The sequence below is a fragment of the Polypterus senegalus genome, chromosome 4, assembly GCF_016835505.1.
Source record: "Polypterus senegalus isolate Bchr_013 chromosome 4, ASM1683550v1, whole genome shotgun sequence".
Lineage (NCBI taxonomy): Eukaryota > Metazoa > Chordata > Cladistia > Polypteriformes > Polypteridae > Polypterus > Polypterus senegalus.
This window is the reverse complement of record NC_053157.1, coordinates 72,456,265-72,467,869: the sequence shown is the minus strand read 5'-3', so window position 1 is coordinate 72,467,869 and position 11,605 is coordinate 72,456,265. Positions and strand designations below refer to the sequence as shown.

General features: G+C 38.1%; 1 protein-coding gene across 1 annotated transcript in view; it reads right to left on the bottom strand.

The window, feature by feature from the left end:
• nop14 (NOP14 nucleolar protein homolog (yeast)) overlaps positions 1-11,605 on the bottom strand; it is a 72,225-nt gene that overhangs the window by 9,667 nt on the left and 50,953 nt on the right. The window contains exons 15-17 of the mRNA XM_039750869.1: positions 7,964-8,123; positions 4,045-4,192; positions 1,715-1,833 (exon numbers count right to left, since the gene is read on the bottom strand). Coding sequence (XP_039606803.1) covers positions 1,715-1,833; positions 4,045-4,192; positions 7,964-8,123 — 427 coding nt within the window. The remainder of the gene's footprint in view (positions 1-1,714; positions 1,834-4,044; positions 4,193-7,963; positions 8,124-11,605) is intronic.

The following is an 11,605-nucleotide window of genomic DNA, read 5'->3' as shown; positions in this document are numbered from 1 at the left end:
ATTTCATTACGAGGAATGTGAACTCGACACTTGCTGCTTACAAACATGGCATTGCTTGTGTCGGTGTGTGGCATAGGTCACCTGCATGATTTAGCGAAAGATTTTTTAAATGACGGCTCAGCCCAGTACTGGGCTGCTCAGGGTGTAATTATAATCTCAAAAACAGAATGGAAATTAGTTATTGACAAGGTAAGTTTTTCATCAGTGTTGCAAAGAATGTTCTAACTCAGTAAAAATTGTTTATCGCATAAATCTATCTAGACTAAGCTTATCCAAAATATATCTAGGACAAGGCCTGGCCTTAATTTGATGAAAGTGAGCGAACGTCTGTGTAACTGCAAAGGCAAAAAAAAAAAAAATTAAAGGATATTTCCAAATTGAAAAGAAAAGAAGCTAAGAGACAAAAATCTTTCAGTTGTGTATATGTAGCTTTCATAAGAGCCAAGCAAAATGACACCTTTTATTGGCTAACTAAAAAGATTACAATATGCAAGCTTTCAAGGCAACTCAGGCCCCTTCTTCAGGCAAGATGTAATCAATAAGGTATGAAACTGAAAATGAAAACATAGGTTACATATCTAGGGGCTGGTAGGGATGATCGCAAAAGAGACATGAAAGGAAAGAAAAGTGAGGGTAGGTATGAAAAGCTGGCATTACAGAAAATGAAAGGAGAAATATCCAAGGCTGAGAAGGAGCTTAGCTTGAAAGTTATCTTTGAAACCACGTGAAACACAAACAGAGAGATTAATGTGGCCATAATAAAAGGCTTTGAAGTACTCTGCATTAGGTTTATCAGAGTCTTTGATCTTAACTGCTCAAATGAGTTCTCTGAAAGATCTGCTAGCCATATTCCTGTTTCACATATGTAGATGGATGATACTTTCTACAAATAATGCAGAAAACACAATTTATAGACTGGAATGATGCCTGAATTCACCATGGTATTGTGACATATTTGGAAGTGATACAGTAGTTCCTATTACAACTGAAAGTGTGGACAAGAACTTTGTGTACATTAGGAAGCTGATGGAAGGAGATTAATGGAGGGTTAGGACAAAAAGCTCCCTGTGGAAGGATCAGTGTGAAAATGGGGAAATTGTTTTTAATGATCTATGGAAGAGATAAAATTGTTAGGGTGGAAAAAAGGAGAACCAGCAGGATACGAGTTTCAATACTAGGATTACTCTTAAGAGTGGATGTTCGAAGGTCTGCACCCACAACATGACAGGGATGTCCTCAATTAAAAACTCCTCATTCTAACAACTTGATTATTGAAGTCAACTGGTGGTTGACAGGTCTGAGAAACTGTGAAAGAAGTATCAAATGCCAACCTTGTTAGGACAAACATTTTGGATCAAGCAGCAAACACAATTTATTTAGATAACCAATTGCAAAATCAGCTTGATACACTCCAAGAATGTCTGAGTAAAATGAGTAACAAAAATTATAGTTTGTTCAAAGCATAAGGTATTAAATGGTAATAATGCATGCAGCTAAGAAAAACAGCATGATGTGTTTTCTGCAGAAGAGGAGATGACAGGATGTGTTGATAAGATGTAGTGCTTTCCATGCCTTGATTAACAACAACAGAGAAACACATTAATAACTGTATTTAAGATGGCACTACACTACAGGTGGAACATTTCTACACCAAAAGCCTAACATACATTTATATAAATTTTATTTTCCAATATTTTTAAAATAACATACTTACATTTGGATTATTTTTGGAGTATAAAGTTTAAGAGGAACAGGCTTCTGTTTATCAAAAACCAAAGGCACTTGCAATGAGGGTCTACTCTTGACCTCTTGTAAAATATTTTCAATAAGCTCCTAAAAAAGCATTAAAGAAAGTCATTTTCTGTGCTAAAATGTTATGAAAAACATGTGCAAAATCTGTGCAAATACTTGTTGAGTAAAATCATCAGTCTACTGAATTGTCAAATCATCTCTTTAACAATTACATAATTAGTTTAGATAACATACAGCAATTTACAAAGTCTCAAATTTAAATTGATTATTCATTCTCTAGACCAAGTTATTCTAATACAGTTTTGCAGAGGGCTGCCAGCAGTTGGTTTAAAACTAGAACCAACCCTGGACTGGATGACAGCTCACTGCAGTTCAAACATTCTTATACATTTACACTTTACCACAACAGATAAATTAAGAGTTGCTTATCAGTTTAAGATTAGATTATTTATTTATTAAAGCAAACTTAAAATAGAGGTTGCACCAAAGTACTGTATAAAGCATTAAAATAAACACAATGTAAACAATCATGCAGAAGCAGATTAGTAAAACAACCAATTATAACATCCATCACAATCCCATTATACACAGTGAAAGGCGGAAGAAAACAAGTAGGTCTTAAGACAACTTTTAAAAACTTTGATTGAGGATGAAGACCTGATGTGAAAAGGCAAGTCATTCCTAAGCCTAGGAGCAGAAAAAGAGAAAGCTCGGTCTCCCCTAGACTTCAGCTGTGATCTTGGAACTACAAGGCGTAGTTGTCCAGATGACCTTACTGCTCTTGGTGCCTCATAGGGGTGAAGTAGGTCTCAAGTGTATTTTGGAGCGAGACTATGCAAGGCTTTAAAAAACAAACAACAAGATTTTAAAATCAGTGCGCCAGTGGAGAGAGGCTAAAGTGGGGGAGATATGATCCTTTTTTCTTGACCCAACTAAAAACCTAGCGACAGCATTTTGAACCAGCTGAAGGCGCAACAGACAGAACAGATTTTGACAGTTCCAAACATAAGAAAATACAATACTCTAGCAGAGATGTAATAAAGGCATGAATGACTATTTCCAAGTCCTTCTGTGAAAGAATGGATTTTAGTTTAGAAATTTGCCTCAGTTGGGGAAAACTGGACATTACTACAATGGGGATTTGTTTTTCAACACTTACTGACGACTCAAAGATGATACCTAGGTTTCTGACATCATTCTGAGTCATTGCTGCCAAGGAGCATAACTGTGTGCCGATTTCAATTGCAGATGTGGTAGGACAAAAACTAATGACCTCTGTTTTATTTTTGTTTAATTGTAACAAATTTGGTGCCATCTAATATTTAATAGCCTCAAAGCATTTCAACAGCTTTTTTTTTACAGATGAAGTGATGTCACGACTAACTTTGAAGTACAGCTGTGTAACATCTGTATAACAGTGATACACAACGTCATGTTGGTAAAAGATGGCCCTCTACGGGAGCAGATAAAGGGTAAACAGAAGGGGAGCCAGGATAGAACCTTGTGGGATGTCTTGTGTGAAAGGATCTGGCTGAGAGAAATTCGTATCTATGTTAACAGACATAGATCTACCTTTAAGGTATGACTCAAACCACTTCAATGCACAGCTTTGAATGCATGCTTCATCCTCAAGCTGTTTTAACAGTTTTAACAGAACCCCATGGTCCACTGTGTCAAATGCCATAGTGAGATCCAGTAAGAAGCAGAGTTCAAAGTTAACAGAATATCATTTGTCACCTTCAGTGAATGATATATAGAAGGAAACCAGAACTCCGTTGCCAAATCAAGTCTTGAGCCAGGTATTCTGGTGCTCTGCAGAAATTTGGCTAACAAATATGCCATTGTGCCACCCATGGGATGATTTCTTCAAACTTGAAACCCAACTTTTGCTCTAGTACACAGAAAAGGTCTTTTCCCGAATAGATTTTCAGATATATTATTAAATGTGTACAGAGTTATGCATTTCCTACATTCCAGATTGGGAAAGTGTTGGCGTATGTGATGGTTTGTCCTGTAATTGGTTGACACCCTATCAAAGGTTTGCTTCTGTTTTATGCCGATGCTGCCGGCCCTTTGCAACCCTGGTAAACCTGCAATATACAGATGCACACTTCAGAGGTGTGCAGATTCATTAGCATTTTAGAAAAGAAAAATATATGTTTTATACAATGTCTTGAACACCATTGCTTTTGTTTATTTTGCTTCAGTACACCATTATGGATTTACATTCAGATCCAACTCTGTCATGTATTTACCAAATTAATTAGCACTGCACAGTAACATACTACTTACTTGTAGATGGACAGGGTAGATTGTAACAGGCAGGTGCTTTTCAATAAGAGTAGTGATTGGCTGAAATATCTTGCTAAACAAAGGCAGTGACCCATACAGAGAAACACATCTTTTAACAAGGTCCAAGCAAGTGGCTAAAGACGACAACCTGCACAACAAATATTATATATTAGTTCATATGCATTTTTCATTAAAGTGACATAGTAAACAACATTTATATAGTTTGAATCAGCATTTTGATCAGTACCTTTCAATATACCCCTCTACTTCAAAATATGTTAAGTTCAATCTATGTACATTTAACTCAATTCATCCATCCAATTTCTAACCAGTTCATCTAGTTCAGATTTTCAAGAAGTCTAGTGTATATTGGGTGAAACCCTGGAACCAAACCATAATGGAGAGAATATCCAAACTCACTTTTACCACCAACAGATAAAGGTTATCATTGTTCTATTGTCCACCTCCAGCTATGTGCTACTGAAGGAGTGTTGCATTAGGTAGAAGACTTTTATTTAACTTTATGAAGACAATGTCAAATATAAAACATTATTTCTTAGATTTGTAGCAGTAGCAAATAAGGCTTACAGTATGCAAGTCATTTTTTCTTTGTAAAAAGGGTAACATTTATGATATTAAACGTACACAATTCTAATGATTTACTTATGAATTGGATTTATACTTTTGAAACGTCTAGCTAAATAATGCAGACTAGATAGAGGCAGTGATTTTTCTGATATCTTACTACAATACTTCTTAATGTTTATTACTCCAAGGCCCCCGAAATGACCATGTGAATATGCAAGCCCATCGCCCCACCTAATATCCTCTCCTACACTACTTGCATTTTAAAGCATAATACAAAATTAGGATGGTGGCACAGTGGTAGCACTGTAAGGAGACCTGGGTTCGCTTCCCGGGTCCTAGTTTCCTTCGACAGTCCAAAGACATGCAGGTTAGGTGCACTGGCGATCCTAAATTGTCCCTATTGTGTGCACCCTGCGATGGGCTGGTGCCCTGCCCTGCCCTGCCCCCTGTGCTGGCTGGGACTGGCTCCAGCAGACCACAAGTGACCCTGTTTTAGGATATAGCGTGTTGGAGAAAGAATGACTAACAAAATTAAGAAGCCATTACAAAAACATACTGTGTGGTTGTACTGTGATGTATTGGTCACAGACGTGCAAAAGAGAGAAGGAGTAAAGTCCAGGCTCCCAAAAAAATCAGATGAATTGTTGTAAAGGCAAGAACAACATGAAAGCATTTATTCAAAATGGAGCTATCACTCAAACACATGCAGCAAACAATTTGACAGTCAGGGCAAGACTTACAAAACTACTTCACATATTTACCTATATTTAGTCAATAGAAGCATTTCAAAATGCAATTCCTCATCTTTCCCACACCAAGATAAGTCCCCAAGACATGGGTGAGAACAATCTTCAACACCATCTCTCAATGACCACTTGGAAGCACCAACTGCTCAATTAGTTCATCCCAATGTGATCGGAAATCACCCAATACTAGAAGCCAGTCTTAATTAAAAATTGTGGACTTCTGAAAACAGGGTTCTCCGACTCCTCAGAGTAGCAATCATCTGCAACATGTGCTTGTTCAAATGCAAAATCTAAGCTGCAGTCAGCTTGTTGCAAGCATGCAAACTCTGTGTGTGTGTGTGTGTGTATGCACCTGCGTCCTCAGAGCCAGATTCATCAGCACCCAACTCTGACTGGATGTCAGACCCTGCTACCCTAGTCAATGCTTCCCCAGAGCCCAATGCAGCAGCCCTCTCTGAGGAGGCTGAAGGTGCAGCACCTGTTGCGACGCACCCGCCAACTGTTCCAGAAATTCAAGTGAGGGATTGTCCCTGCCCTCACTGTTCAAATCAGGTTCAATCTCCAGTCTGGCTTTTTGGCCAACCTTGTCTGCAGCAAGCTCGTCTATTTCGATTTTGAGGGCGGCCATGACCCACAGGAATACGGCATTCCTCCACCTAACTAAGAAAGGCCAGAGTTCAACATGGCAGTCTAAACTTTAAAGTTCTTTCCGTTATATTTCAGCAGGAGTAGGACAGTCTCATACTCCTTACTATCCCCATGAAAACAGCAAATATTTACACAGTCCGTGCTTGCGTTAAGGTATCTGCTGGAGCACATTGCATCTGATGATGCAGAGATCACAGCAGAGTCAAACAGGGCTGAGACCTCACACCCGGCTAGGTAAACCAAGACTTTAAAAAACCTTTTCCAAGAACTTGGAATGAGAGCAGCAGATGTTGGACACGCTACTCTCCCTGGACTCAGGTGGGAGACCACAGTCTCTAGCCAAATGTTCAGACCGATCACAGCAAAAGCATTTGCTGTTGGTTCTGACAGCAGAATTCCCCTGGATCTCCATCTAGATCCTTTCCAGCAGTGTGGGGACATGCCAACTGCACAGGTGTCAGAGCCAGACTAGGGTAGCCCCTCTGCATCCAATTGGCTTGGGCTCATTCCAATCGGAGGGTTAGATCCAACAGAGTTTTGACATTGCTCTGAATCATCTCATCAAAGAGGTTGTCACTTATCCCAGAAAACACTGCGTCAAAACTGGCAATAACAAAATCCTGTGTGTGTCTGTGTTTTGACTCTTTTATATTTCATTAATATGAACATTTTCCACATTCGCACTTGACACATTTGTATTAGCAGGATGAACGCGAGCCAGAGGTAACAGTATTGGCATTGGGCAAGTTGCCACCAAGATAATGTTACATACCTTGGCATGATTCTCAGGATGGTGTGTCTCTAGATGACTCTTCACGTTTGTGGTGTTCTTTCCCGTAAGCTTCATTCCATGTGACTTACACCAAGTTTTATTTTCGTCAGCATTATAATTAAAGTTGGTGCATATGTCTGAGCAGTTTTTTCACCCAACAATCACGTTGGCCGACATAGCAGAGCGGAGAAGCATTCTGGCTTACATGAAGACTTTCCGATGGGCCAAAACTAGTGTTATGCAATTACAAGCGTGCTTACAAATTTTTAAAATTGCACCACTGCATTCATATGCTCATTACTTGTTGTGTAATGTTATGTGTAATAGAGGTGTGCAAAGAGCTTCACATGGCCCTCTGTCCAGTCGTCGGTCTGTAACATTTTCGTTTTGCTTTTATCAATAATGATTTTAAAAGTATTCACCTTAGTTTGTTATTAACGGCACATTTTTATTTATTTTTTGTTCAGTTTTTGTCATGGTTTTTATCAACAAAACTAACACTGCTGTAACATTATAATAGAAATGTGTTGTTAAAAAATAATCCTGGCTTGGTTTTAATACGTCAGGCTCAAAATTTCCATCATCTCTTGTACCACTTGAAATGGGACAGGAGGAGGGTGAAGGTTCTGTTAATACGGACCAAGCCTATTACTTTAAGTTTGTTAAATATGCATACAACTCTTTTCAAGTAGATTTCATATTTTGGATGCCTTGAGGTAAAGCCATTTGTGATCTTTAATTTGTGATCTGTCATTAGACAGTATGTATGATAAAATTATCAAGTACTATATCTTACTGTTTCCACCACCCATAATCTAATAGAAAAACTAAATCACCTATCCTTTTAATACAAGTCATAATTTTTCAGGAACTCATCCATGACATGAAGCGAGGCCCAGTGTAGATATACAACAACAACCTTTATTTATATAGCACATTCGCATACAAAAAAATGTAGCTCAAAGTGCTTTACCCAATGAAGAATAGAAAAATAAACACAGTAAGACAATAAAATAAGTAAAACTAATACAGTACAAAAGCAAATAGAAGAGTAGAGAAAGATGTACAGATAACAGATAGAAAGTTTAAGGGCAGGAAATGAAAATGTGAGCAGTCACGTGCTCCACAATACATTTTAAAATGAATTACCTTTTTCTCTCCATACCTGAAATGATCCTGCTCCATTTCATTCTTTAACTCCAGCCTACTGATAGCAGACAATGGAAAAGACTTTTTCACCCATGACTCTGATGCTCTGACATTTTTCAGAACTAACAAGTCACATCGCTTTCCTTCTGCTCTGAATGGTGGTACTGGGGTATAACCTGGAAATTTTAATGGAACTGTATTTAAGTAGTAAGTAGTTTAAGCATAAAAATACAATCAAAGTATTAAAATTAAAAATTTGTGCTGGCTTATCCTTAGAGGATGATTTGTAAAGATGAAGTCTTGCCAATGATTAGTTATCCTACTGTAGTGTGGGGTGATGTGAATCAAAAACATCATTTTAAAAGGTAAACAAAAAATAAAACACATTATTTTTTTTTTCTACTGTACTTTGGCATGACACCACTCAAACAACATGCAGAAAAGTCTAATGGGATACTTCAAAGAAACTTTCTTTAATTATTTAAAAACTTGCCGAAAAATTAAAATCAAGATAGTACAATAAGCAATACTGAAAAATTCAGATGTGAGCATCAGTAGGCTTTGCACCCTAAGTTACCCAAACTATTATAACACATTTCAGTAAATTACTGCTCTGATGCTGATCTTTCTGATCATAAAATAGGTCATTATGATAGCAATTGACGAGAAAAATTCATAATTAATTGCAGAATTAAGGTATTTGAGGGTTTCTCTAGAGTGTCTCTTTCTCTTGCACAATTTGGCTGAAAAACTAATCAACACATCGCCATCTCATAACAGGCTTACGTTTTCGGGTTAGGTATTTTGCCAACAAGGAGTTTTAGCTCTAGACCGTCCTGAAGAAACTGTGACACACAGACAGAAAAACACCCATCATCGAGATATTTTCGGTAGCAGGGGACCCAAACATGTTGAGATCCTTCGAAAACCAGAAATCAAAATTTTTGATGAATTTAAAGCTTTCGCTCCTTCCCCATAGATGACAGGTTATGGTGGGGGAGGGTGCAAAGCAAAAAAAAAAAAACACATTTGTAATATAAAAAGCTAACTTATTAATGAACTCTGTATTTTCTGCAATTCTCTCCAACAGTCAAAATGGCTTGCTTGGTAAAGCTCTACTTGTTTACTTTGAGCTGGTGTGGACATAAGTATGCCACACTATAGGATTGGCCTTATCTACAGTGGATTCCTACCTTATATCTTTTGTTGTTGAGAACATGACAGCATAGACTATATAATGTTACAGGTGACTAAACCACAAAATAATGTCCTCTCAACAGAAAAGACCAAGGTGGAGTTGTTTGTTGTTATGTAAAAATTAAACAGTATAGTATCACAATACGTTGCAGACCATTGAGCTTGAAGGTGCAAGGATAATGATTTGGTAGATGTTTTCAAAGCACGGGACTTGAGGGTTGGTATTTCACAAAGCATACTTGTGCATTTGAGACTTAGCTCAGTAAAGTTTGCTTGCAAAGTTCTTATTATTTTAAATCGGGCTTAGGCAATATATGACCAAGCACACACTTATAATAGTTAAGCAGACCCGAGAACCACCTGTCAAGAAAATATAATTCAAAAAGCACAGAGGAGAGTGCAAAATCAGCAGATGAAGTACCAGAAACTTTAAGAGTGAAAATGATTGGAGGTATGGAGAATTAGGGGACAGCTTGGAAAAATTTAGAGTTTTATTTGTCATAAAATGGAAGAACATGTAACAGGGAAAATAGTAGTCTTTTCAGTAGTTGACAATGGTTGATCTATAATAAACACAAAAAGGAAATGTGTCTGCTATTTGGAAAGCAAGTAAGGCGGTGTGACACTCTATAACAGACCAATGCCAAAGTACATTGCAGTTCAGAAGTTGTGCACTGCATAATTACATGTTAATGTCATTATTCACATAAAAAGATTTCCAGGTAATTGTCCAGTTTGTTTGTAAAGGTACTAGATTGTGAATATTATACTTCATACCCTTAAAAGAAGTATGTTATTATGAAGCAATATGAAGTACTTCTGGCAGCAACTGAAAATGACAGAATTACTAGAACATACAGGTATATGAAAATATATATTGAGCATTTAGCAACCAAAAAAAACGCAGCTTCTGTCACTGGTCTGATACCCCAAATGCAACACCTGCTGAATGAGTTTGCTCTCATCAGAATGTCCAATTGCAAAATACGATAGGCCATATACAGTGGGTACGGAAAGTATTCAGACCCCCTTCAATTTTTCACTCTTATTTATATTGCAGCCATTTGCTAAAATCATTTAAATTATTTTTTTCCCTCATTAATGTACACACAGCACCCCATACTCACAGACAAAAAAAAGATTTTTTGAAATTGTTGCAGATTTATTAAAAAATAAAAACTGAAATATCACATGGTCCTAAGTATTCAGACCCTTTGCTCAGTATTTAGAAGCAGCACCCTTTTGAGCTAATACAGCCATGAGTCTTCTTGGGAAAGATGCAACAAGTTTTTCACACCTGGATTTGGGGATCCTCTGCCATTCCTCCTTGCAGATCCTCTCCAGTTCTGTCAGGTTGGATGGTAAACGTTGGTGGACAGCCATTTTTAGGTCTCTCCAGAGATGCTCAATTGGGTTTAAGTCAGGGCTCTGGCTGGGCCATTCAAGAACAGTCACAGAGTTGTTGTGAAGCCACTCCTTCGTTATTTTAGCTGTGTGCTTAGGGTCACTGTCTTGTTGGAAGGTAAACCTTCGGCCCAGTCTGAGGTCCTTAGCACTCTGGAGAAGGTTTTTGTCCAAGATATCCCTGTACTTGGCCGCATTCATCTTTCCCTTGATTGCAACCAGTCGTCCTGTCCCTGCAGCTGAAAAACACCCCCACAGCATGATGCTGCCACCGCCATGCTTCACTGTGGGAACTGTATTGAACAAGTTATGAGCAGTACCTGGTTGCCTCCACACACTGAGGAGAGGCAAGACACATGACAGCCCACATGGAGTTTGCTAAAAGACACCTGAAGGACTCTGAGATGGTGAGAAATAAGATTATCTGGTCTGATGAGACCAGGATAGAACTTTTTGGCCTTAATTCTAAGCAGTATGTGTGGAGAAAACCAGGCACTGCTCATCACTTGTCCAATACAGTCCCCACAGTGAAGCATGGCGGTGGAAGCATCATGCTGTGGGGGTGTTTTTCAGCTGCTGTCAATATGGGGTGCTGTGTGTACATTAATGAGGGAAAAAAATAATTTAAATGATTTTAGCAAATGGCTGCAATATAACAAAGAGTGAAAATTGAAGGGGGTCTAAATACTTTCCGTTCCCACTGTACATCTATGTCACTGAAGCTATGAATGATTTTTAGTTTGCACAGTCAGCCTATAATCTGTAATGAGCTGGGTTGGGCTGTTTTTCGCAGATGAGTGCAGTCTATTGTGCCTGTGTTTAGGAACCTTAAAAAACATTAGTGTCACTAACACAACTTTTGATTGATGTATACATTTTCTTAGCTGGAAATTTCTTCAATGTTCTATTATTTCAGAGTGTCCTGGAGATCTTTGAGGGTGTCCCCTAGCTCTGATATGAGCAAAAAAAAAAAAATCAAACTGATGCAGATAGTTTGCACAATGGTCAAGAAATCTCAGGTGGCAAGCTGACTTTATACTATATGCAACTGTTTGAA